This window comes from Macaca fascicularis, chromosome 5, assembly GCF_037993035.2.
Source record: "Macaca fascicularis isolate 582-1 chromosome 5, T2T-MFA8v1.1".
Classification (NCBI taxonomy): Eukaryota; Metazoa; Chordata; class Mammalia; order Primates; family Cercopithecidae; genus Macaca; species Macaca fascicularis.
The window spans coordinates 152,531,717-152,556,990 of NC_088379.1; the positions used below are offsets into that span (position 1 = coordinate 152,531,717).

At 38.9% G+C, this 25,274-nt stretch overlaps 1 protein-coding gene across 2 annotated transcripts in view; it reads right to left on the minus strand.

Moving 5' to 3' along the window:
• Positions 1-1,259: 1,259 nt before the first annotated feature.
• The window catches only part of PRMT9 (protein arginine methyltransferase 9), a 46,048-nt gene continuing 22,033 nt past the window's right edge, over positions 1,260-25,274 (minus strand). For both annotated transcript variants that reach the window (XM_005556039.4, XM_065545563.1), the window contains 6 exons: positions 18,586-18,778; positions 16,063-16,246; positions 12,388-13,102; positions 4,788-4,941; positions 1,911-2,033; positions 1,260-1,631 (listed from right to left, as the gene is read on the minus strand). In XM_005556039.4, the coding sequence (XP_005556096.2) occupies positions 1,416-1,631; positions 1,911-2,033; positions 4,788-4,941; positions 12,388-13,102; positions 16,063-16,246; positions 18,586-18,778 (1,585 nt within the window). In that variant the 3' untranslated portion in view covers positions 1,260-1,415. The remainder of the gene's footprint in view (positions 1,632-1,910; positions 2,034-4,787; positions 4,942-12,387; positions 13,103-16,062; positions 16,247-18,585; positions 18,779-25,274) is intronic.

Below are 25,274 nucleotides of genomic sequence, written 5' to 3' on the forward strand. Positions count from 1 at the left end.
ATCACCACCTTGTAAATAGATCTGCAGTCCGTGTTCATTACAGCATTATTCACAGTAGCCAACATATGGAGACAACTCAAGTGTCCGTTGACAGATGAATAAACTGTATATATATGCATACACACAATGCAATATTATTCATCCCTAAAAAAAAAAAAAAAAACCAACGATATACTGCCATTTGCTACAACATGGATGGGCCTGAAAGACACTGTGCTAAATGAAATAAGCCAGACAGAATAAAAGACACTGCATAATCTCACATATACGTAGAATCTAAAAATAAAATTCAAATATATAAAGAACAAAACTGGTTATGGGGGGTAGGGAGAAATGGGGAAATGTAGGTCAAAGGATTCAAAGTAGCAGATATGTAGGATGAACAAGTCTAGAGATCTAATGTACAACATGAGAATTTTAGGTAACAAAATTGTACTGTATTTGGGATTCATGCTAAATGAGTAGCTTTCAGCTGCTCTTGTCAGAAACAAAAAATATATGGGTAACTGAGATGATGGATATGTTAATTTGCTTCACATCGTATACCTTAAATGTATGCAATAAAATTTATTTTAAAAATAAAACCGGGTAGTATAATAATAGAGGTACCAAGAATAGGTAGTCTGGAGCAAAGATCCATCTTATTTGTGACTTACAAAGAGTATACAGCATATAGGAGGCATAATAATCTTCCTTTATTTCAAAAGTCTGTAAAAATTGGATCAATTAATCTACTTATTGTGCATCCAAATCAAAACTTTGAAAAATAGTTTAGGATTAACTCTTTCTTCAATTAAACTTTGTTGTTACCAGCTTTTAAATGTTCTTTTGCCAAAGTAGACCAAGAAAAATGCTGCCTCCTGAAGATTTATTCCCTAACTCCTTAACTGTTGTAATTACATTTAGCTTATAGCTTAAATCCTTTTTCAAGCTTGCATTCTCAAAACCTGAGATGTTTCAGATGTACACTGAGTATTTAAAGGAAGCAAGATTGGAATTTACAGGTAACCATAACCCTCAGTCTTCAGTGGAAGCCTTTCAGTATTTCCCAATTACAAGTTTGGATTTAAGAAAAAAGGCCAAGATGCCTACAAAAGTAAAGTTTTGCTTTACTTATTGACACATGTCAATAACAATAAGACTTTTAAAATCCCTATTCCATAATATCGAGCAAAAGAAGTTTCCTAATTCAAAAAACTAGTGATGTATCCGTTTCCAGAAAGCAAATCTGCAGCAGTATTTCTATAATAATGCTACTCTTTTATTTAGAATCTTTTAAAATATGCTTTATTAATGTCAATGTTTAAAAAATATTTGACCATTACAAGGAATTTTTATAGACCCCCACTAATTAAGATAAGAATTTTGTACTTGTTGATGCTCTATTTAAACAGTTTTCATTGGAAAACTGCTCTTCATTGCTTTACTGTGATGCTGACATTGCTTTTGTGGTGCTGAACGCTGAGTACAAGTTCTTCTCCCATTTCAACCTGGATGGGATTATCTAAAACAACTGCAGCTTGTTTCCAGTGGGAGGCTTCACTTGAAGTATCCAACCTAATCTCTTCATCAAGGTACATATGATACCAAAATGGAATAGCAGTCACTCTTCCAGATTTACAAATGTGTACCTATGAAAATTAAGAAATTATGAAAATATCATCAGAGTACATAGAGTAGACTTAAATAAGTCTTCTTTCTCTTTTTAGTTACTTTTAAATACAAGAATTTATTTTACAATATATTTCACCAACCTATTCACTAATTTACTTAAATCCATTTTTTGATATTGTTCAGAAAATAAGATTTAAATCTTTAAAGTAGCTAAAACTATGTATAAAAGTATCACCTAATTTAAGATAATTATTCTAAACAATAACAAACGAAATCATTTTGCATGTTGTCCTTACCTTTACTTCTCTTTTAGAGGTGTTCAAATATGGAGTCATTAAATCTAGTCTTAAGAGTTCCACTGGCTTGCTTAAAGGTATACAGGGCAATGAGGATAGATCCAAAAATACACGTATAGGTACCTAGAGAAAGTATAAATTTTTCACTTTCACTTTTTGTGGTCAGGGCTCAAGTTTTTCACTTTTACATATTTCTTTTGTGGTCAGGGCTTGCTTTGTACTTGACTCAATATGATAGAATACTTTTTACATTACCTCCTTTATATTCCCACATCAAGCTAAGGCTGGCTTTCATTAGAACTTTCATTGTTCCAGTACAAAAAGAATGAACAAACCAAGGTTTAGGCAGGTTAGATAATTTGCTATGGTTTCCATTACCTGTAGATCTTTCATTTGGATGGGAGCAGATTAAATTTTTTAAGCTAAACAGCTCTGAAAATTTTTAACCCAAGGATTTGTTTATGAAATAATGGTACAACACTAATTGAATTGTTTCAGATATGATGCCAGATTCAATCAAATAATAATTGATTTCATTTGGAAAATAAGTTTATTTCTAGAAGGCAGTGGTTCTCAATCTTGGCTGCAAACTAAAATCACTTGGGGAGCTTTTTAAAAGCCCAGCTGTTCAGGCCACACCCCAAACCATCTGGCGATAGGATCCCCAGATGTTTCTAATGTACAAAGTTGAGAATCACTATTAAGTGGTCTATCAAGTTTAGTAGCAATTGAATGCTACTATTTAATACTAATAATTTTTAGCTTCATCCTCATTTGAAACAAAGGTAACTGTCATTTTCCTGGTAGAAGGCGAAACAGGACACAGATACATTCCCCTCTCCCTGGGCATCCTTGAAACCATCCAGACTTCCCCATAAAAACTCTAACAGTAACCCCACACCATTTCTAATACTCCTTGTTATGCTCCTATTTTTACATCAAACCAGAAGAAGCCTTAGATTCTCATGTCACCTCTTATCACCTGCCTCCTAATCCCCACACTGCTGAACCCATACCTCATAGTCAGCCCCCACTTTTGTTTCTCACACTAACTGGTCCACTCCTGTCTTTTTTTTTTTTTTTTTTTTTGAGACAGGGTCTTACTCTGTTCCCCAGGCTGGAGTGCAGTGGTGTGATCACAGCTCACTGCAACCTCCGCCTCCTGGGTTCAAGTGATCCTCCCATGTAGCTAGGACTACAGGTGCCTACCACCACACTTGGCTAATATTTGTATTTTTTGTAGAGATGGGTTTTTGCCATGTTGCCCAGGCTGTCTCGAATTCCTGGACTCAAGCAATCTGCCCTCCTTGGCCTCCCCAAGTGCTAGGATTATAGGCATGAGCTACCATGCCCGGCCCCCCTGTCATCTTTGCCAGTTCCTTCTATATAACCAACCAAACCAAGCTCATAACTTTATGAGTTCTCTAGAGTTCAGTTCCCAGCCCTCTTTATCAACATGCCCCCATGTTATTTCATCCAGTCTTATGGCCTTAAATACCAGCTACAGGCTAACTGCCAAATTTAAATCTTCAGCCCAGAGCTTTCTCTGAATTCTTACCCAATTGCTCAGTGACCACAGCAACATACAAAGCCTGATCCTATTTTCCCCATTATCAGTAAATGGGAACCATTCTTCCAGGTGCTTTCACCTAAAAAAAAATGGAGTCCTCTTTCATAGCCCACATCCAACTTACCAAAAATTCTACCTTTTTTTATAGCCCTATTCTCCAAATCTAAATGTACATGTAGTAGACATTCAGTAAACATTTGTTACTCTATCACCCAGGCCGGAGTGCAGTGTTGTGATTTCAGCTCACCGCAACCTCCACCTCCCAGGCTCAAGCAATTCTTCTACCTCAGCCTCCCAAGTAGCTGGGACTACAGGCATGCACCACCAAGCCCAGATAATTTTTGTATTTTTTGTAGAGACAGGGTTTCCCCATGTTGCCCAGGCTCATCTCGAACTTGTGAGCTCAACCAATCTGCCCCACCTTTGCCTCTCAAAGTGCCAGGACTACAGATGTGAGCTACCATGCCCAGCCCATTTCTAAATCTTGACTCCTTATTTCCTAAACAGAGGCTAACCCCCTTTTGCTTGAGCTCTGTTTTCCTAGGCTCCTGCATTCCTGCTCTCTGCAGTCTGATTTCCTAGAATCTGAGCATTAGCTGCTGATACTTATCAGCTGCCAGCCTGAGGTCTCAATGTAAGGGTTCAAGTTTAGAACATAAATCTCTTTTGGACAAAGACCACTCTTTTTCTTAAGATTAAAACCTAGGACCCTTCTTCCATTTATGACAGTGATTTAGAGGAGTATCTATAAACTTATTTTTTTTTGAGATGCTGTCTCGCTCTGTCATCCAGACTGCAGTGCAGTGGCACGATCTTGGCTCACTGCAACTCCTGCCTCCTGAGTTCAAGCGATTCTCCTGCCTTTGTCTCCAGAGTAGCTGGGATTGCAGGCACGCACCACCATACCTGGCTAATTTTTTTTGTATTTTTAGTAGAGGCGGGATTTCACCATGTTGGCCAGGCTGGTCTTGAACTCCTTACCTCAGGTGATCCACCTGCCTCAGCCTCCCCAAAGTGCTGGGATTACAGGCATGAGCCACCACACCTGGCCAAATACCTATAAACTTTTATCAGCAGTCACGACAAAATTCCTTGGTTACTGTAATGTCTAGGTTGATTTTTACCTATAATAAGTTCCTTTGTTGTACGAACTTACTATAGGTAAGAATCTAAGTGCTCTTAGTCACTGTGTTTAATCCAGCTAAACTTTAGTCACTGTGTTTAGCTAGATTAAACAGTGACTAAAGAGAGCGCAAAGGTAGACTGTTCAACAGCATCCTGGTTGAACTTCTCCTCTAGACACTTACCTGAAACTGATTAATAAAAGGTGCTATATTTAATCCAAGAGTACGTTCTGTTCCTTGAACAGCATTCTCCTCTAGGAGTGTCTGTGATTCCACAAGCAACCCAAACATCAGCACATATTGAGGAAAGATCTTGCCTCCAGATTGTAGTAAACACCTAAGGAAAAAAGTACATATTTTAAAACGCTTTTGCAGCTGGGCCACAGTGGCTCATGCCTGTAATCCCAGCCCTTTGGGAGGCCAAGGTGGGTGGATCACTTGAGCCCAAGAGTTCAAGACCAGCCTAGGCAACATGGCAAAACCTCATCTCTATAAAAAATATAAAAACTAGCCAAGCGTGGTGACATGCACCTATAGTCTCAGCTACTTGGGAGGTTGAGGCAGGAGGACTGCTTGAATCCAAGAGGTAGCAGTTGCAGTGAAATACATCCCACCACTGCATTACACCCTGGGTGACAGAGTGAGACTTTGTCTCAAAAATACATAAAACAAAAGAAACCCTTTGTAATCCCCCCAATTGTATAAACATCAGTAACTAAGAATCATGATAAATCAGTAAAGAGCTACAGATTACACAGAGTCTAATGGATTTTCAATTATTCATGGCTGGTATTTCAGAATAGTAAACCACTAGAAATAATTTCTCAAGTCAAAGTACTGATCAATGAAAGAGAAAAATGACCAGTTAGCTATTTAAATGAACATACGTCTTTAGATTCAGGAAAGAGTCATCAATGGATGCTAAAACTAGTAGGTCAAAGTTTGATTAGGAAAATATCCTTTTACAGTCTCAAAGTATCACCCCCACAAATGACTTACCACAAAGGGGGAAATAGTGACTTACTGAATGGAGAAATGTGTAGATACAACTTAAACCATGTGATTGTATTAACATCAAAAATAATGGGACAGTCTGGGCACGGTGGCCGAGATGCCTATAATCCCAACACTGTGGGAGGCCAAGGTGAGAGAATTGCTTGAGCCCAGGACTTCAAGACCTGCCTGGGCAACATAGCAAGACCCCATCTCTACAAATAAACTAGCCAGGTGTGGTGGTGCACACCTGTAGTCCCAGCTACTCAAGAGGCTGAGGTGGGAGGATTGCTTGAGCCCAGGAGGTCCACACTGCAGTAAGCAGTGACTGCACCACTAAAAAGACATGAAAACTAAATGGAATATATGATCCTGGATTGGATTCCAGACCAGGAACAGAAAAGCTACAAAGGACATTATTGTGACAACTGGTGAAACCTGGATAAAGTTTGTAGCTTAGATAACAGTATTGTGTCCCTGTAAATGTCCTGATTTTAATAATTGTACAGTGATTATATAAGTGAATGTCCTATGCATTCCAAGGTATTAGGAGTAAAGACACATTGTATCTATGGTTCAGGGAAAGAGCCTGAAATGTTTTTTCCCGAACAATTTAGCAGATGTGGCAAAATATTAATAGTTTGTGAATCTGAGTGTAAGGTGTATGGTAAGTTCTTTGTATTATTAACTTCTCCAAAGGCTTGAAATTATTTCAAAATAAAAGGTTAAACACTCCAAATGCAAAATTAAAAAAAAAAAAAAAGTCCAAATACTCTAATACTCGAGGAGAGAGAGTCAAGTGTTAACAAAATCCTTTTTCTTCCTACAGTTGACCTTAGGTTTACCTTCTCTTTCTCTGAAAATCTTATAAGAATAAAATGTCAGCTGTGTTTATCAGCAACACTGCTTATGGTTAAAAAAAAAAAATCTCTTAATAGATAGACTGTATCTGGACGGAGAGAACTATGAACAAAGGATAAATGCCTGACGGGAACCCATACCACATGTGGGCTTCCCTGAGAGTGTAACCAGGTGTTCATATTGCTAGGCCGTGGAAGCTGTGCCCATGGGAGAAGAGTTGCTATATGAAGCGAAGGGCTCTTAAGCCAAGGCAGCTTCCACACCTACCTATGTAGTCTTGTTTCCTCACACCTGAACTATGTGCTATGTGGGTGGGCCACCTACTGACATCCAATGAAACAGAGGTGGAGGATACTTTAAACCAAGTAATTATTTTCATTTTCCACATTTACAATCAAATGTCAAATCTACATTTTTACTGAATATTCCAAGCTTGTTCCTACTTGAATTTCTAGAACAGCATACTAGGCAGGTGAACTTTATATTATCATATGTACATTTCGCAGTACGTTTTTACTCCTATATTAAATATTTAGAGTAAGAATCCACTTATAAAAATATAGAACTAAACATTTCACCAACACATTTGTTCATATCTTAAAAAGTAATTCATAAACATTTCCAAAATTATATACTATGCAGTCTCCCTAAATAGATCATTAAAACCTAGACAAGCTAAGCTATAAAACATCCCATTCCTCAAAACTACTTTGGCACTACTGCTCTTGAATTAGATTTCAATTAGTTCTCTGGTCTCTTACTAAACTGATTATCTCAATTCCATAACCACTTAAAGATATCTAAAGCAAGGACAATTAAATTGTAATGACAAGACGTGGCAACTAAATGCAATGTAAGACTCTTGGTTAGAACTAGACTGGGAAGAAAAGCAATGAAGAATATTACTGGGGTAACGGGAAATTTTAATATGCACTATATATTAATAATAGTGTTTTATCAATGTGAAATATCCTGAGTGATAATTTTATTGTGATATGTAGGAAAAACATTTGTTCTTAGGAAACACATGCTAAATACTAAAGAAAAGATGAAGTTTATGATGCCAACAATCAACTACCAAATGGTTCAGTAAAGTAAACAATAATCTAGTGTTCTCTGTTATTATTCTTGCAATTTTTCCTAAGTTTGAAAATTTTCAAAATAATACATTTGAGGAAAAGTTAATAAGGAAACAGTCTGCTCTTGTAACAGCTCACTCTCTCCTAAAGACAAGCTAACAGGAAGCCATATCCCCAGCCATAATGTGAGGAGCAAAGATTCAGCAAGCAAAGTTAAGAGATGACTCCAAGTGTAATGGCACCAGATTGATAAAGATAAGTCATGATTCTGCACCAGGATAATCTCTCTTCACCCACTAAATATAACGACATGATCCTTTAGAGTTGTAATAAATCCTATATTCATAAATTAGCCTAAGAATGGACTCCACCCTGCCCCCAGTGCTTTACCCATTGTTGCTATTCCTTTCCTATCAACTTTTTGGCATATTAGGTAGTCTGGTAGAAATTCAATCTCCACAGTTAGTGAAATTTCACACCTCATAATAAAATTGCACAGCTCTTAACCAAATTCCAATCTATGCCTTTACCAAACTGGCTACAATTTTATGTCTTCCCAAATCACTGGAAAAATCTTTTTTCCTCAAAAGGATCAAGTTTAATTCTGAAAACTCATGTTATTAAAATTATCTAACAACTGACGTTATCTGCTAACTGTGATGCATTTAAGTGAAAATCAGATCTAATTTTCTTCAGGATCACAAAGGTCTCTGAAAGGAGAAACTAGCCACAGAACTTTATGTTGCTTGACTAACAACCCTTCACTCCTCAAATAGCCACAAGAGGGTACCATTCTATGAAATTAGCAAGTTAAAAAAGCACACAGGTTAATAAAAGCTAACCTTATAGTCATGAAATCTATGGGAGAAAGAGAGTTGGGAACGATATCATGTGAGTCACTGAAGTAGTCTTAGGAACGTTTCTATTTATAAAACGTAGGTTGAGCCCAGGAAGTCAAGGCTGCAGTGAGCCATGATCATGGCACTGCACTCCAGCCTAGGCGACAGAGTGACAGCCTGTCTAAAAAAAATAAAACTTCTGACACCAAGTGGTGGTGGCGGGGGGGCAGGGAGGAGGTTCCCACCCCAAAAAATTCTCAGACACCTTTTGAGTGTACTACAACTGAAATCAATACTGACATTACCTGGAGTTAGCATCAAGTGCTATAAGGGCTCCATCCCACATGACTGCCCCCAGTTCTGATGCCAACTGTAGGTCCTGGACTTTCAGTACTTTTGGCCATGTATAAAACTGAAACCACCTTTGCAAAAATTATGGCAGTAAAAGAAATCTAACATAGCTCACTCCATTCTGCTTCTAACCTCACAAACTGACTGTCTCAGGCATAGGGTAAGCTAACTGTGGGAGGAATTTTAGTTTATAGTTTAACTTTAAAGCAAGGATGATAATAGTCCCTTCCTGAAATGAACCCTCTCCTTGTTCAGGGACCAAAACAGCCACTGTAGAACTAAGGAAAGGCCACAAGGTTAGGATTATGGGAGGAGCCTGAATTCTGCTAAAATGTAGGCACAGTTAAATGATACCCAGTCATTGTACCCTAGCTTGCTTTTCTATAATGCCCTACTGCTCAGGAATCATGGAGCCAGAGGTCACAAGATGTGTAACTGCCCCAATTGCTCCTATAGATAACATCAGTATTGTAAAACCTAAGATTGGTCTTTGAGATATTTTTCAGACTCAACTGCTCCTATGACTCCCACCCAGAAACTTCACTCAGCACAGGAAGACTGTTTTTGACATCCCTATGATTTCATCCCAAACCAGTCAGCAGTATCCATTCCCTAGCCACCAGTTCACCAAATTATTCTTTAAAACTAGCCTCTGAGTTCTCAGGGAGGTGGATTTGAAAAACATCTCCCATTCTTCCACTTGGCTGCCTTGTGATAATTACACACTTTTCTTTTTTTCTTTTTTTTTTTTTTTTGAGATGGAGTCTCACACTGTTGCCCAGGCTGGAGTGCAGTGCTGCAATCTTGGCTCACTGCAACCTCTGCCTCCCAAATTCAGGCGATTCTCCTGCCTCAGCCTCCTGAGCAGCTGGGATTACAGGCACACATCACCATTCCCAGCTAATTTTTGTATTTTTAGTAGAGACGGGGTTTTACCATGTTGGCCAGGCTGGTCTCAAACTCTTGACTTCAAGTGATCCACCCACCTCGGCCTCCCCAAGTGCTGGGATTACAGGCATGAGCCCACCTAAACTTTCCCTACTGCAACTTCTGCTGTTCTCACTGTATTGGCTTTTCTGGGCAGTGGGCAAGAAGAACCCATCAGGCTGTAACAATCAAGGGTTCCCACAATGTCTTCTTTGAGTTCAATAATTTGCCAGAATGGCTCACAGAACTCAGAAAAACACTTTACTTATATTTACGGATTTATTACAAAGGATACAACTCAGGAATAGCCGAATATAAAGTATACATAGGGCAAATATGATATTGTGATTATAATAAGATACATATATATCTGGTCTTCATCCTGTTTCCTGCCACAGAACTCCTAACACCCTTGGAACCTACAGAATGGTGTCTTCTGTATGCTAATGAGATAAATGATGACTCAGGGCCCCTACCCAGCCCTAGGTTGGGGGCTAAAAGACCATGGCAAGATTAGAGGATTGGGACTTTCCATCCAACCCACTAGCCTCCGGAGAGAGGAGACACACTGAAGGTTGAGTTGATCACTAATAGCCGGTGATGTAATCAGTCATGCCTACATAACAAAGCTTCCATAAAAACCCAGAAAGACAAGGTTCAGACAGCTTCCAGGTAGCTGAACACATGGAGGTTCCTAGAGGGTGCCCAGAGAGGGCATGGAAGCCCTGTGCCACTTCCCACATGCTTGCTCTATGCATCTCTTCATCTGGCTCTTCATCTGTATCCTTTGTAACATCCTTCATAATAAATGAAATGGGCAAACATAAGTAAAGTGTTTCCCTGAGTTCTGCGAACCACTCTAGAAAATTAACGGAACTCGAAGAAGTGGTCTCAGGAACTTCCAATTTACAGCCTGTGAGAAGTACTAGTGACAACCTACTACTTGTAACTGGCATATGAAGTAGGGGGCAGTCTGTGGAACTGAGTCCTCAACCTGTGGAATCTGACACTATCAACTAAGTGATAATCAGTTTAGTTCTCCGTTATCTATGCTTGCAATTTTTTTTTCTCTGTTATTATCCTTGCAACTCAACTTCTATATGTGAATGAGATGAATGGTGACTAAGACCCCCTCCCTACCCTTAGGTTGGGGGCTAAAAGATAGTGTCAGATGTTAGCTATGTTCAGATAAAATGACCATTGCTTTGAAACTCTGCTTATCTTTACTAACATTGAGTGTTTTGTTGTTACTTACATTACTGCAACTGCTAGACTCCTCAGAAATCTTTTGCAAAGCTAAATGATACTTCAGAACCATCCATGCCTTCAGCAATGAAAAAAATAATGTTGTAACTCAAAAGTCTAACAAAATATAACAGACTGGGTAATTTATAAAGAACAGCAACTTATTTGGCTGACTGTTCATGGCAGAGGGCAGAGAGATAGAGAGAGGAGAGGGAGAGAAAGAATGGGAAAGAGGGCTGACCTCATCCTGTATAAAAACCCTCACTCCCATCCATGATAATGGCATTAATCCACTTATGAGGGCAGAGCCCCCCTGACCTCATCCCCACTTAAATATCACACCTCTCAACACTGTTGCAATGAAAATTAACTTTCCAACACATGAGCTTTGGAGAAGACATTCAAACCATAGCCATGGTTTTTAAAAAAACAAAAAACGAAAGAGTTTACCAAGCCTTCAAGCTTTCCCCTGTATTTTAAACTAGCATGAGTGAATAGAACTTAAGAATGAACTTTTTTTTTTTTTTTTTGAGATGGAGTTTCGCTCTTGTTGCCCAGAGCTGGAGTGCAATGGCGCGATCTCAGCTAACAGCAACCTCCCCCTCCCGGGTTCAAGTGATTCTCCTGCCTTAGCCTCCCAAGTAGCTGGGATTACAGGCATGCGCCACCACGCCTGGCTCCTTTTATTTTTTAATTTTTAGTAGAAACGGGGTTTCTCCATGTTGCTCAGGCTGGTCTCAAACTGCAGACCTCACCTGTTCAGTCCGCCTCGGCCTCCCAAAGTGCTGGGATTACAGGCATGAGCCACCGCTTCCAGCAAGAATGATCATTTAAAAACAACTGCAGATCAGGCACAGTGGCTCACACCCATAATCCCAACACTCTAGGAAGCCAAGACAGGAGCCCAATTACAATACATCACAGTTAACAGAATGAAGACCACATGATCATCTCAATGGATACAGAAAAAGCATTTGACAAAAATCACACTTTCATGACAAAAGCGTTAAACAAACTAGGAATAGAAGGAAACTACCTCAACATAATAAAAGCCATATATGAAAAGCCCACAACTATTAATATCACCACACTTGAAGATATATATATCTTGGTTTCAAAATCTAGTTCTCCACTAAAAGGAACCAAAAGGAACCAGAGTCCCTTGGAGAAAGACTAATCCTAAGGTTGGGGTTGAGAAAAATTCAAGATGAAAATAAAACATCTGGTTGCACCAAAGTAAGAACATGCTCAAAGAATTATGGGAACGTGTCAAAAAGACACAGGAACTAGTTTAAAGGACCTCCCACTGGCCAAACCTGGGACGATTTTAGCATCAAATGAAGTCACATGTCCTGAAAAGTAATGCTTGAGGAGCATACAATGATCTTGACTTATTTTTACAGTTATGCCATTAAAGAACTTAAGGAATTTACATAAAATCTGAGCTCAAAAAAAAAAAAACCCAAAAGTTATTATGTTGTGTTTTACCTGGATATTGCAGCTTTTTCCATTATTTCCTGCTGAATGAGCCCAGATGGCTCAATGACATCCAATATAATTATGCTCCATAACTTGTCTGATTTTGGCCTTTGTAACATAGCAGATTCATCCTCCACATGTCTCAGCCAAAACTCAAGTGTTTCTTTAGGAAAGTGATTGGCTTCAGATATGAGGTCCAGAGCAATACGATGCTGGTCTTTCTCCACAGAACTGTATGGTTTAACCTGCCCAAGTGTGCCAGCAATAAGAGGCAGAATAGAGAAGCCTTCAGACACATCTAACACGTAGAAAGGTTCAGGGATGTTCTGTACAGTATTACTCTGTCCAGTTCCAGAGTTCATCTCATTCTGACAGTGAGTATCCATGGTCTGATACAGTTTCTCTGGAGTCAGTGAAGATAAAACTTTGCTCATTGCCATTTTAAAGCCTTCATGATATGGGATGTTGTTAAGCAAAGCAATTTCTGTAGATTCCAATACACATGTCTGCTCTACAGCATCTGGTTTACTGGTCTGAAGGTTAGCAAGGGCACTACAAAGTTCAGCCTCATTTCCTAATGACAACAAGTCTTTATTCTGGGTAAAACTTCTTGCAACATCCATTTCACATTCCAAATCCAAGACACTAATACTCTGGATTCTTAAGTAACAGTCTTGACAAGACACTTCCATCATCACATGGTCTCCAGGCTTTATCCAGTAGTCTTCATTAAACAGTAAGAAAGAAAAAACAAAATATATGGAGTGCTTATAAGCCAGAGGATCACATAAACATCTCCATCCTCCATCTAACCCCCCATTCTTTAAATCACTATAGAAAGGATTACAAATACTCATTTAATATACAAAAAAAAAAAAGAACAGGAAAACCCTACCAGATTTACTTAGGGAAAAACTGAAATTTGAAGATTCAGTCAACCAGTAGCATAATGGAGACATTCGAGAGCTCCATTATTGACCCTGAGACTATCAGTGTGATAATGTTTTTACTGCCATCACTAGGTCTCTCTATATCCCCAAATTGGGGTGTTGGTGGAGTACTGCAGCAGACTCTATCATCTTTGGTAATGAAGGCTAATAACAACAAAGATAAAATTCAGGGATAAATATCAAACCTCACTTTAGCTTAAAGGGACATTCTTTTCTCTAAGAGAAATTTCCAAAAGAACAAGGTAACATTCAACAGAATTGTATCAGTTATATTTGTTAACTGTAAGCATTCTTGCATGTCTAGGAACTTCAAAGTATAAAGAAGAACCAAGTCCTACAATAAAGACCATATCATACTCCTTTCATATGTGGGAAAACTTCCGTTTATTTTGTTTTGTCTTTTGAGACAAGGTCTCACTCTGTCACCCAGGCTGGGATGCAGTGGTGTAACAAGGCCCCCTGCAGCCTCCAACTCCTGGGCTCAAGCGATCCTCCTGCCTCAGCCTCCCAAGTAGCTACAACTACAGATGCATGCCACCAGGCCCAGCTATTTTTTTTAAATAGAGATGAGGTCTTGCTATTTTACCCAGGCTGGTCTTGAACTCCTGGGCTCAAGTGATCCTCTCGCCTCAGCCTTCCAATGTGTTGGGATTACAGGCATGAGCCACTGCGCCTGGCCTACATGTGGTAAAATTTTAAAATGTAAATGTATAAATGTATAATCGCAATTCCTTCTCATTAGCCCTGGAACCAGTTGAAAATACAAGTTGTTACACTTTTTTGGGTTTTTTGGAGACAGTGTCTTGCTTTGTGGCCTAGGCTGGAGTGTAGTGGTATGATGACTGTGGCCTCAATCTTAGGGCTCAAGCTATCCTCCCACCTCAGCCTCCAGAGTAGCTGGAACTACAGGCGCTCACCACCATACCTGAATTTTAAAAAATTTTTAGAAGAGACCAGACTGTTCTCAAACTCCTGAACTTCAGCAATCCTCCTACCTCGGCAGGAGGATCCCAAAGTGCTGGGATTACAGGTATGAGCCACTGAGCCCAGCCATAAATTGCTATTCTTATGCTTAAACATAGAAATGTCCTGTCTCTAAGAAGGATTAAAAAACAAAAGACATCTGTCTAAGTTACTACAGGTAAAAGAGAGTTAAAACAAACACAAGTAAAAAATATCATTCACTGAGTGCCAGTCACTGTGGTAGGCATTTATACCTACCATCTCTAAGAATCCCTAAAACAGTGCTGCAAGATAAATGGTATCATCCCATTTTTATATATACAACATAAGCTCTGAAAAACAAGTGGCAAGGATGGCCAGGAGGGATTCAGTAAGTAGCAGAGCCAAGAACGGAATCCAAATCTACCTAACTGACTCCAAAAACAACATACTAGCCACAAAAATATACTGATCCCAGGCTTTTATGACCTTGCCAAATTAGATCCCTTGATTAAGAAACTAAACAGAAATAGATGTATTAACTTCCAGTTTAAGAAGGGTAGAGTTTCTCTCTCTCTCTCTCTCTCTGTGTGTGTGTGTGTGTGTGTCTGTGTGTGTGTCAGGATCTCCCTCTGTTGCCCAGGCTGGAGTGCAGTGTTACAATCTTGGCTCACTGCAGCCTCAACCTCCTGGACTCAAAGGAGCCTTCTTCCTCAATGCCCCAAGTAGCTGGAACTACAAGCACTTGCCACCATCCCCAGTTAATTTTTTTCATTTTGTAGAAGCGAAGTCTTGCAGCCGGGCACAGTGGCTCACACCTGTAATCCCAGCACTTTGGGAGGCCGAAGTGGGCGGATCAAGAGGTCAGGAGATCAAGACCATCCTGGCTAACACAGCAAAACCCTATCTCTACTAAAAATACAAAAAAATTAGCTGGGCGTGGTGGCATGCACCTGTAGTCCCAGCTACTCAAGAGGCTGAGGCAGGAGAATCGCTTGAACCCAGGAGGCAGAGGTTGCACTGAACTGAGATTGCGCCACTGCACTCCAGCCTGGGTGACAGAGTGAGACTCCATCTCAGAAAAAGAAAAAAAGAAGTGAGGTCTCGCTATGTTGCCCAGGCTGGTTTAAACTCCTGGCCTCAAGCAATCCTCCCACCTGGGCCTCCCAAAGTACTAGGGTTACAGGTGTCAGCCACCATACCCAGCCTAAAAAGGGTTGTTCTTCTATATAATTCAACTACTTTAAACTTACATTAAACCCATCGAATCACTGTAAAAAAAATTTCCATACCAAAAAAAAATCTTTAATACAGAACTTCCCTAGGGAAGTTCACAGATCCATGAACTCTCTAAAACTGAAAAACTTTGTGCTTGTATGAATGTGTACATTTTTATGACCCAGGGCTCCACAGACGTCATCAGCTGCTCTAAGGAATAAGAACTCCTGCACTAAAAGCAGTACTTTTCCAATACTTCCCATGAAATAATGGAGCAGGACTTCTTTCATCTACTGATAACTAGAAAAATGAGAGCTGAAGAAATAATGATAGGTTTTCCAAGTGCTATGCAACAGAGTTGTGTTTGTCTCTCTTAACCACAAATATTACCTATTTCAAATTTCTTTTGGAAAAAAAAAAAAAAATGGAGTTCTGAAAGATTTAACCAACCTCCCTTGACTGAAAACTTCGTATCGAAAGGATTTTTTTTTATTTTTATTTTTGCCACTGACTCGAATACTTAGAAGATTAAAGCAAAAGGTTTAAAAAAAAAAAAAAAATTGACAAGACCTACCTGTAAGGTCCTGTACGGGGTAGACAGCCTGTTCCCAACATGTTTCCTCACTAGGACTTGTGGATAAACTATGTTCATCATCAAGCTGGAGCACAAACCAAACCATAATAGCATCTAGTATGCCTTCTTTAATAACAGGAATACCAATCTTATCAGGCTTTTTAGTTGCAAGACTTTTTAATTCCTGAGAAAAATGTAAAAGGAATGAAAGGGTTTTATGTATTTCATATATACATGCCTCAATGTCTTACCATTTTCCATCTCTGGAGTTCTTAGTCCTGCCCAGCTCCCTGAGGGATTCAGTACACTGGCACACCTATAACCATGTTAAGGCACAATGGTTGGGAAGCTCTGACCTATTTTATTGGAATACCATGTAGCTATTATTAAAAAGAATGAAGCAGATATATATTGCTGATATGGAGAGAAGTCCATAATATATTGCTGAATGAAAAAGGTTAAGTAACAAAGCAGTGGAGATTGTTTTGTTTAGAAAATAGAGGGGGATGGAAGGGGGTAGGGAGAGAGAGGGAGTAGGGAGAGAGAAAGAATGTGTAAGAGAGAGAGAGAGAGAGAAAGAGAGAGAGAGAGAGAGGGAGTGTGTGTGTGTGTATGTACAGAAAAGTAGGTCTGGAAAGACGCACTTCTAACTAGTGACCTGGGGAAAGAAGGGTTGAGATTTTAAAGAGGAAGAAAAATACTAGGACTTTTTCCTTTCTATCCTGTATTGCTTGAAAGTATTAAACAGACATGCATGACTTTTGAAACTAAAACCTTAATAAGATTTGTGTGTGTGGCTAAGAAAAATTAAAATTTTAAAAAGCCTTAAAATAATAAAAGGATAACTGGCAGCTACAGACGTGTTACTTGCTACTGAAAGTCATAACAGGTAAGGAATGCTCTTGAAGCTCAGAAAGCTCAGCCTCAGTAAGCAAGGCCAAATTGTTAAATTAGTTCCAGATCACCTCAAGAACAAGGTGGTAACAAATAATAAAGGAAAGCTTCTATTAAGTTATAAAAATCTTAGGCTAGCTGGGCATGGTGGCTCATGCCTGTAATCCCAGCACTTTGGGAGGCCGAGGTGGGTGGATCATTGAGGTCAAGAGTTCGAGACCAGCCTGGCCAACATGGTGAGACCCTGTCTCTACTAAAAATACAAAAATTAGCCGTTCATGGTGGTGGGTGCCTGTAATCCCATCTACTCGGGAGGCTCAGGCAGGAGAATCACTTGAACCCGAAAAGTGGAGGCTGCAGTGAGCCAAGATCACACCATCGCATTCCAGCCTAGGCAATAAGAGCGAAACTCTGTCTCAAAAAAAAAAAAAAAAAAAATCTTAGGCTAAAATTACCCCCCACAAGTATTCTATCTCCAAACAGGTTTCACTTATAACATTTATGTCCTTGAACATTGAACCTTACTTATTAAAGACCTTCAGAGAATTCTATGTAACCTTTCCAATTTCTTTCGGCACCCCCTTTTTTTTTTTTTTTTTTTTTGAGACAGAGTTTCGCTCTTGTTGCTCAGACTGGAGTGCAATGGCGCGATCTTGGCTCACGCAATCTCCGCCTCCCAGGTTCAAGCAATTCTCCTGTCTCAGCCTCCCGCATAGCTGGGTTTACAGGCACCCGCCACCACACCCGGCTAATTTTTTTGTATTTTTTTAGTGAAGACAGGGTTTCACCATGTTGGCTAGGCTGGTCCTGAATTTCTGACCTCAGGTAATCCACCCACCTCAGCTTTCCAAAGTGCTGGGATTACAGGCGTGAGCCACTGTGCCCAGCTGGGCACTTTCTTTATACAGAACATCCTCACACCATTCACCAACACACACACATACACACTAGGGTGATCAGCTTCTCTTGCTTTTCCTAGGACTATCTTGGTTTCAAAACAGAAAGTCTCAAGTCTCGGAACCCTCTTCAGTCCTGGGCAAACCATGAAGGCTAGTCACCGTAATATACATACAACCTAGAGATTTGGATTATTGTTCATTTTGTTAATTTGAAATGGCAGCATGATACAGAGAAAAGTCAGAAAGACCTAGGTTAGAATTCCTGCCCCTGTATTCACATGCTGAATAATTTGGGTGGGAATTATTTAATGTAAGCAACAATTTCCTCATCTGCGTAACACAAGGATAATTATAATTGTATGGCAGTATGTCATAAGAGCTGCCTAATAACACAAGTGAAAGCACCTGGCACCCTATACATTCCCAACAATCTTAGGGGGGGTTTTCTTTGTATTTAAATAAGTGGGCTAGGCACAGTGGCACTCTAGCCTGGGTGACAGCAAGACACTGTCAAAGAAAAAAAGAAAGAAAAGAAAAGAAAAGAAAGCAAGGAAAGCAAGCAAGCAAATAATTTCAGGAAGAAATTCTAATTACCCTTTAATCATTTTCTTTACATACAATAAGTGGAATCTTCATGCAAACTCATAAAATAAGACTGTCTGTCCTATATATTATTTTAAACAATGCATGAAATTTAATGCTTGAAAATAGTAACTGAATTTTTTTTCACCTGAAGGTTGTTGAAGTCTACTGTCATAATTTCAAAGCACTCTGTCAAAGCCAAATATCCTCCAGGAACTCGACTCATCTTCTCAGTTGTATAAGGTTCAACTGTTTCTTCAGCATCTACAGAAGAGTAAGCTGGACTCTGAAATTTCACATTTGTTGGCAAATGGATACCAGCAATGTCCTTAATACCCACTCTGGAGAGACACAAAATAGGGGACGGGGAGGAAGATGGATTTTTTTTAGAATCAAGTAACATATCCAATATTGAGTCCAGAAAAAATAAACACAAAAATGAAATAAAACCGCATGAGCAAAGATTTCTTAAGCATAACTACATACACACACACATACAACCACTAACTATAAAGGAAAACAACTATAAATAGGTCTATAATAATATTAAGAATGTCTGCTCATTAAAAAAAAAAAAAAAAAACACCCTGTAAGAAAGTAAAAGGCAAGCCACTGAGAGAAGATATTTGTAATAACTATTATTCAGTAAAGGACTCATATCCAAAATATATTTTAAAATTCCTGCATATTAATAAAAAACAAAAATGGGCAAAAGACTCAGACACTTCACGAAAGAACATATCCAAATGGCCAATGAGCACATGAAAAGGTGCTCGGCTTCAACAGCCACCCTGGAAATGGAGTTAAAATCACAATGCATACTACACATCTGACGGAATGGAAAAAAACAAGTAGTCAATACCAAGTATGGTAAGGATACAGTCTCATACACCATTGGAGTATCAAATTAGTAAGATCACTTTGGAAGACTACTTTGTAGTGCCAACTCGAGCTGAACATACCTATTCAGATTCATTCTTAATGTAGGAAGCGTTTCACAGTGTTTGGCATTTCTACTTCTGAGAATATAGTCAACAGAAATTAATACATATTATCACCAAAAGAATGTTCAAGAATGTTTATAGCTACACTGCTTCTGACAGCCAAGAAAACTGATATAACCTAAACATCTATCAGTAGTATAACAGACATATCTAGTATAGTCATATAATGGACTATGATTCAGCAATGAGAATAAACAAACTAAACACAAAAGAAGCTAGGCACACAAAAACAAATCACACTGTATGGTTCTATTTGTATAGAATTCAAAACAAGCAACACTAATCTATGGCGTTAGAAGTCTGGATAGTAGGTGCTCTAGGGAGAGTGGGGTGCTGGTAAAGAGAAGGGGTTCCTTCCTGTGCACTTTATATTATATAGCGGTAATATTCTGGTCCTTGATCTCAGCACTGATTACCCAGGTCTATCAACTTCATGAAAATTCATCAAATCATAAACTTATGGCTCACACACTTGCTATAAAAATGTTTGATGTCAATAAAAATTTACATTGGACCACGCATGGTGGTCCCAGCACTTTGGGAGGCCAAAGTGGGAGGATCACTTGAGCCCAGGAGTTAAGAGACCAGCATGGACAACATAGCAATATTCTTCTAGATAAAATAAGATAGAATAAAATAAAATAGCCAGGTATGGTGGTGTGTGCCTAGAGTCCTAGTTACTTGGGAGGTTGAGGCAGGAGGATCACTTGAGCCTAGGAGTTCAATGAGCTATGATCACATCACTGCACTCCAGCCTGGGCAACAGAGCAAGACCCTGTCTCAAAAACCAAAAAAAGAAAAAAGAAAATTTACAATGAAAAAACACTTTATAAAAATTTAAACAACATTTTTAAAAGGAAAATACTCCAACCTCACCTCACCTCAACTCAATGGCATTTTTTTTTTTAGAGAATTTGCCTTTATAAAATTTCAAAAGTTCAAATAATCTACTTTTACACATTATTTTATTACACTCTCAAAAGATGAATCAGCAAATGGAACTAATGATTTTAATAACTCAAAATTAAAAGTCACAAGTTGAAACAAAAAATGTGACAATTTTTTTGTGTGTGAGACAAGGTCTCACGTTGTCACCCAGGCTGGAGTACAAAGGTGTGATCTTGGCTCACTGCAACCTCCATCTACCAGGCTCAAGCAATTCTACCTCCACTTCCTGAGTAGCTGGGACTACAGGTCCATGCCACCACACTCGGCTAGTTTTTGTATTTTTTACAGAGACAGGGTTTCGCCATGTTGCCCAGGCTGGTCTCAAACTCCTGAGCTCACGCGATCCGCCCACCTTGGCCTCCCGAAGTGCTGGTATTACAGGCGTGAGCCACCGCGCCCGGCCAGACAATTTCTTTCTAATGTAATATAAACTACGTGAATATATATTGTCAAAACTTCAAGCAATATGGTAAAAAGTCCACCTTCATAGTACTCGTCCTCTCATTTCTTCACTGTTAATAGTTTAATGTGTATCCTTCCATACCTTTTTTTAATATTTGTGTATAACACTCTATTTGTAGGTTACTAAAACATTCTGTTCCATTTGTGAGTCGGGTGTATTCATCATGCCTGTTCATTTCTCAAAGATACTTCAGTGTATCTTTATTAAAAATGAGAATATTCTCTTAATCACAGCAATTAAATTCAGTATTATCTAACCTACAGTTCATATTCTGTATTTGTCAACTGAATCAAAAATCAATAATGCAGGTAGGGCACAGTGGCTCATGCCTGTAATCCAAGCACTTTAGGAGGCTAAGGCAGAAGGATCCCTTGACTCCAGGAGTTCAAGACCAGCGTGGGCAACACAGCAAGACCCTGTCTCTATAAAAACTTTAAAAAATTAACCAGACATGGTGGTGCACACCTGTGGTTGCAGCTCCTCAGGAGGCTGAGTGAGAGGATCACTTGAGCTTGGGAGGTCAAGACTGCAGTGAGCTATGATTAAGCCACTGCACTCCAACCAAGATCCCATCTCTCTCTCTCTCTCTCTCTCTCTATATATATATATATATGTATATATATATATAGTTTGTTTCCCAATACAGTTCATAGTTTCAATTTAGCTGTCCTGTCTCTTTAATCTCCTTTCATCTGAAACAGTTCTTCATCTTTGCTTTGTCTCTCATGTCACTGACATTTTTTAAGGTAGGCCAATTGTTTTACAGAATGGTCCCAACTTGAGTTTGTCTGAGGTTTTCTCACAATTAGATTGCAGGCTGCACATTTTGGATGTGGTACTATATAAGCAATGCATCCTTAAAGCACCGAATCTGGAGGAATCTTGCTGTTGATGTTAGCTTTAATCACCTGGTTAAGATGATGTGTGGTCACATGGGCCTGCCGGGGGACTAGGGGCAAGGGGAAGGAGAGCATTAGGATAAATACCTAATGCATGCGGAGCTTAAAACCTAGATGATGGGTTGATAGGTGCAGCAAATCACCATGGCACATATATACCTATGTAACAAGCCTGCACGTTCTGCACATATATCCCAGAACTTAAAGTAAAATTTAATTTGATTTAATTAAAAAAAAAACAAAACAGGCCAGGCACGGTGGCTCACGCCTGTAATCCCAGCACTTTGGGAGGCCAAGGCAAGTGGATCACCTGAGGTCGGGAATTCGAGACCAGCCTGGCCAACATGATGAAACTCCTCTCTACTAAAAAAAATACAAAAAAATCAGCCGGGCATGGTGGCGGGCACACCTGTAATCCCAGCTACTCGGGAGGCTGAGGCAGGAAAATCACTTGAACCTGGGAGGCAGAGTTTGCAGTGAGCCAAGATCGCGCCACTGCACTCCAGCCTGGGCAACAAGAGTGAAACTCGGTCTCAAAAACAACAACAACAACAAAAAAAGATGCTGTGTGGCTTCAGCCCTATATACTTAAAATCTTCCCTTCTGCAATAATTTGAGAGATACTTTGAAACTATATAAATGCCCTGATCCTCATCAGATTTCCCTCCATTGATTTAGCATCTATTCATGATTCTTGCCTCCCAAAAAGTAATTCTGCCTCATTTTTTTCTATAATATTAATCGGCATTGACTGTAAGGACGAGCTGTACTTTTATCCCCATTTATGTATTTATTAATCTGCTTAAGATACATAGAAATTCATGGATTCTTATTCAGTGGGTTTTAACATTAGGACCCTTACTTATTTTGGTGATTAAATTGCCCCAGGTTTGGCCAGTGGGAGCGTCTTCAAGCATGCTGCTGTGTCCTTTAAAGTGCTCCCCTTTCCCCCACCAAATCCCTTTTTGAGCACTTCCTCACTCTCTAATACAAGGTGCCCCAGAATCATCTTGAACCTATTCCGCCCCAGTACTAGAATCAGCCATTGCTCCAAGAAGCTATAGTTCCTTCTAGTGAGAAATGGTATTTAAAAACCAAGATCTGGGTTCTAGGTATGCTCACTGCTCCTAAGATTATGCCTTGTCTTTCTCACTTAACAGTATACCATAAACTTGTTTCCTGTCTATACATGTACCTTAACCATTTTTTTGCATAATACTGCATTAGGTGACTGTTACATCATAATTTATTGAAATACTTTCTTATTAATATAAACCTTCAGATAATTTGTTTGCTTTAATTTTTCCAATTACAATATTACAGTGAACATCCTTGTACACACATCACTGCACACATGTATGAGTATTTATCAGGATAGATTTCCAGACACGGAAATGCTAGATCAAGGACTACAAACATCTTTAGTGTTGCTAGAAAACGCCAAATCAAGCTACTAAAATGTTGCACCAACAGTGTATAAATTTGCCCTAAACCTATGAGAAAATAAGATATCAAACAACTTTAATGTGCTAACATAAGTAGTTAGAAAATGTTATCCCATTGGTTTTAATTTCCATTTCTCTGATTAATAGACAATTATATTCATGCTTTGTTGTAAAAGTTGCAAATATTCATCTCAGTCTGTCGCTTGTCTTTCAACTTCATAGTATCCTTCACCAGAGAGATTTTTTTCAATGGTTTGAAAATGTGGTCACATTAGGCCGGACGCGGTGGCTCACACCTGTAATCCCAGCACTTTGGGAGGCCTAGGCGGGCGGATCATGAGGTCAGGAGATCAAGACCATCCTGGCTAACACAGTGAAACGTGGTCTCTACTAAAAATACAAAAAAATTAGCCGGGCATGGCGGCAGGTGCCTGTAGTCCCAGCTACTTGGGAGGCTGAGGCAGGAGAATGGCGTGAAACCAGGAGGCGGAGCTTGCAGTGAGCAGAGACTGCACCACTGCACTCCAGCCTAGGCAACAGAGCAAGACTCCATCTAAATAAATAAATAAATAAATAAGAAAAAAACAAAAATGTGGTCACATGTGTCAATGTTCTGTGGCTTCTGGGCCCTACTCTGTGTTTTGCTTTGGAAGGTCTCCATCAAATAGATTTTTTGACATTCAGATGTTTAACTCACCCAGAATTAAAAGCAGGGATCTAACTTTTTTCCCCAAATGAAGCACACCATTTCCATTTCCTGAATAGTTTATCCCTTCCCCACTGATCTGAAATACCACACCTGTATCATATCCTAAATCCATATAAATTCAAAGGTCTGTATCTAGATTCTTTATTGTGCTCCACTGATGTATTTGTCTTTCTGCATCAATACATTACTGTTTTTTATTTCTAGGTTATTATATCTAATAAGGCAAGTTTTCTTGGATATTTTTCTTGTTAAACATTTGCTTATTGAGATGAACATTAAATTCAGCTAATTAGGTGCCAAATGGCAATTTTTATAATAATGATTTATAAATGTTTCCACCAGTTAAAACAGTAGCACTCACATATATTTTGTCAACACCTTTCTTCATAGTCCTCAACCCATACTGCTGAACTTTGTTTAAAAAAAAAAAAAAAGATATTGGCCTCATTCATCCAGACCTACACCTACTCAACCAAACTGTACACCCTTTTTACTTTTACAAAAGCTCCTATAGCGCTCCTACTATAGTCAGGCACTCATTTGCTAAATAAATGAGTCAATAATGAAGTTATTCTTTTGCAAAATGTAGATACCAGCCATTTAATTTCTACTTTGCTTAGGCAAACAATATTAGTGGTCTCCTAAAGAGGAACTATTGAGGGAAGGAGTCCAGTCATGTTACAGCAAGAAATCTCAGCAAGACACAATCTAGCTTTTCTGGTGGGCAATGCAGTAAGGCATCCCTACAGCCTGAAAACTGTACATATTCTTTAACTCAGTAATTCCTTATTAAGGAATTTATCCTAAGAAAATAATAGAAACAAATCCACAAAGACATAAGTACAAAGATGTTTATCCTACTTCTTAAAAGCAGAAAAGTGGAAGCAATCCAAAAATTCTAAACTCCAATAACTACAACACCAAGAAGTTGATTTTTTAAAGTCATGAACGAAATCTATTACATGAAAAGGCTCACAAAGGAAAAGCAAATATATTTACTGAGTTTTTAAACAAAATTAAATTTACACACACATACATTTACTTACATAGAACTAATATTCAACCAGTACATTCTAATTCAGCCAATCTGCTAATTAAGTCCACTGTCTGGTTAGTGCCCTGTGTCCTACCAATCTCTAAACATTTTTACTATCTGCCTGTTACTAACATACAAAGAAAAAGAGTAAACGAATATATAACAAAGATGAAAAGTAGTTACTTACTGGTGAGGGGTTCACAGTGGTTTTCATTTTTTTCAAACCACTTATCAGTATGTCCTAAACTATTTATATGCTACATTTACGATTAAGTTATTGGTAGAAGCTTAGAAAGATCCTAAAATTCCATCCAGCCCAACTATAAATCATTA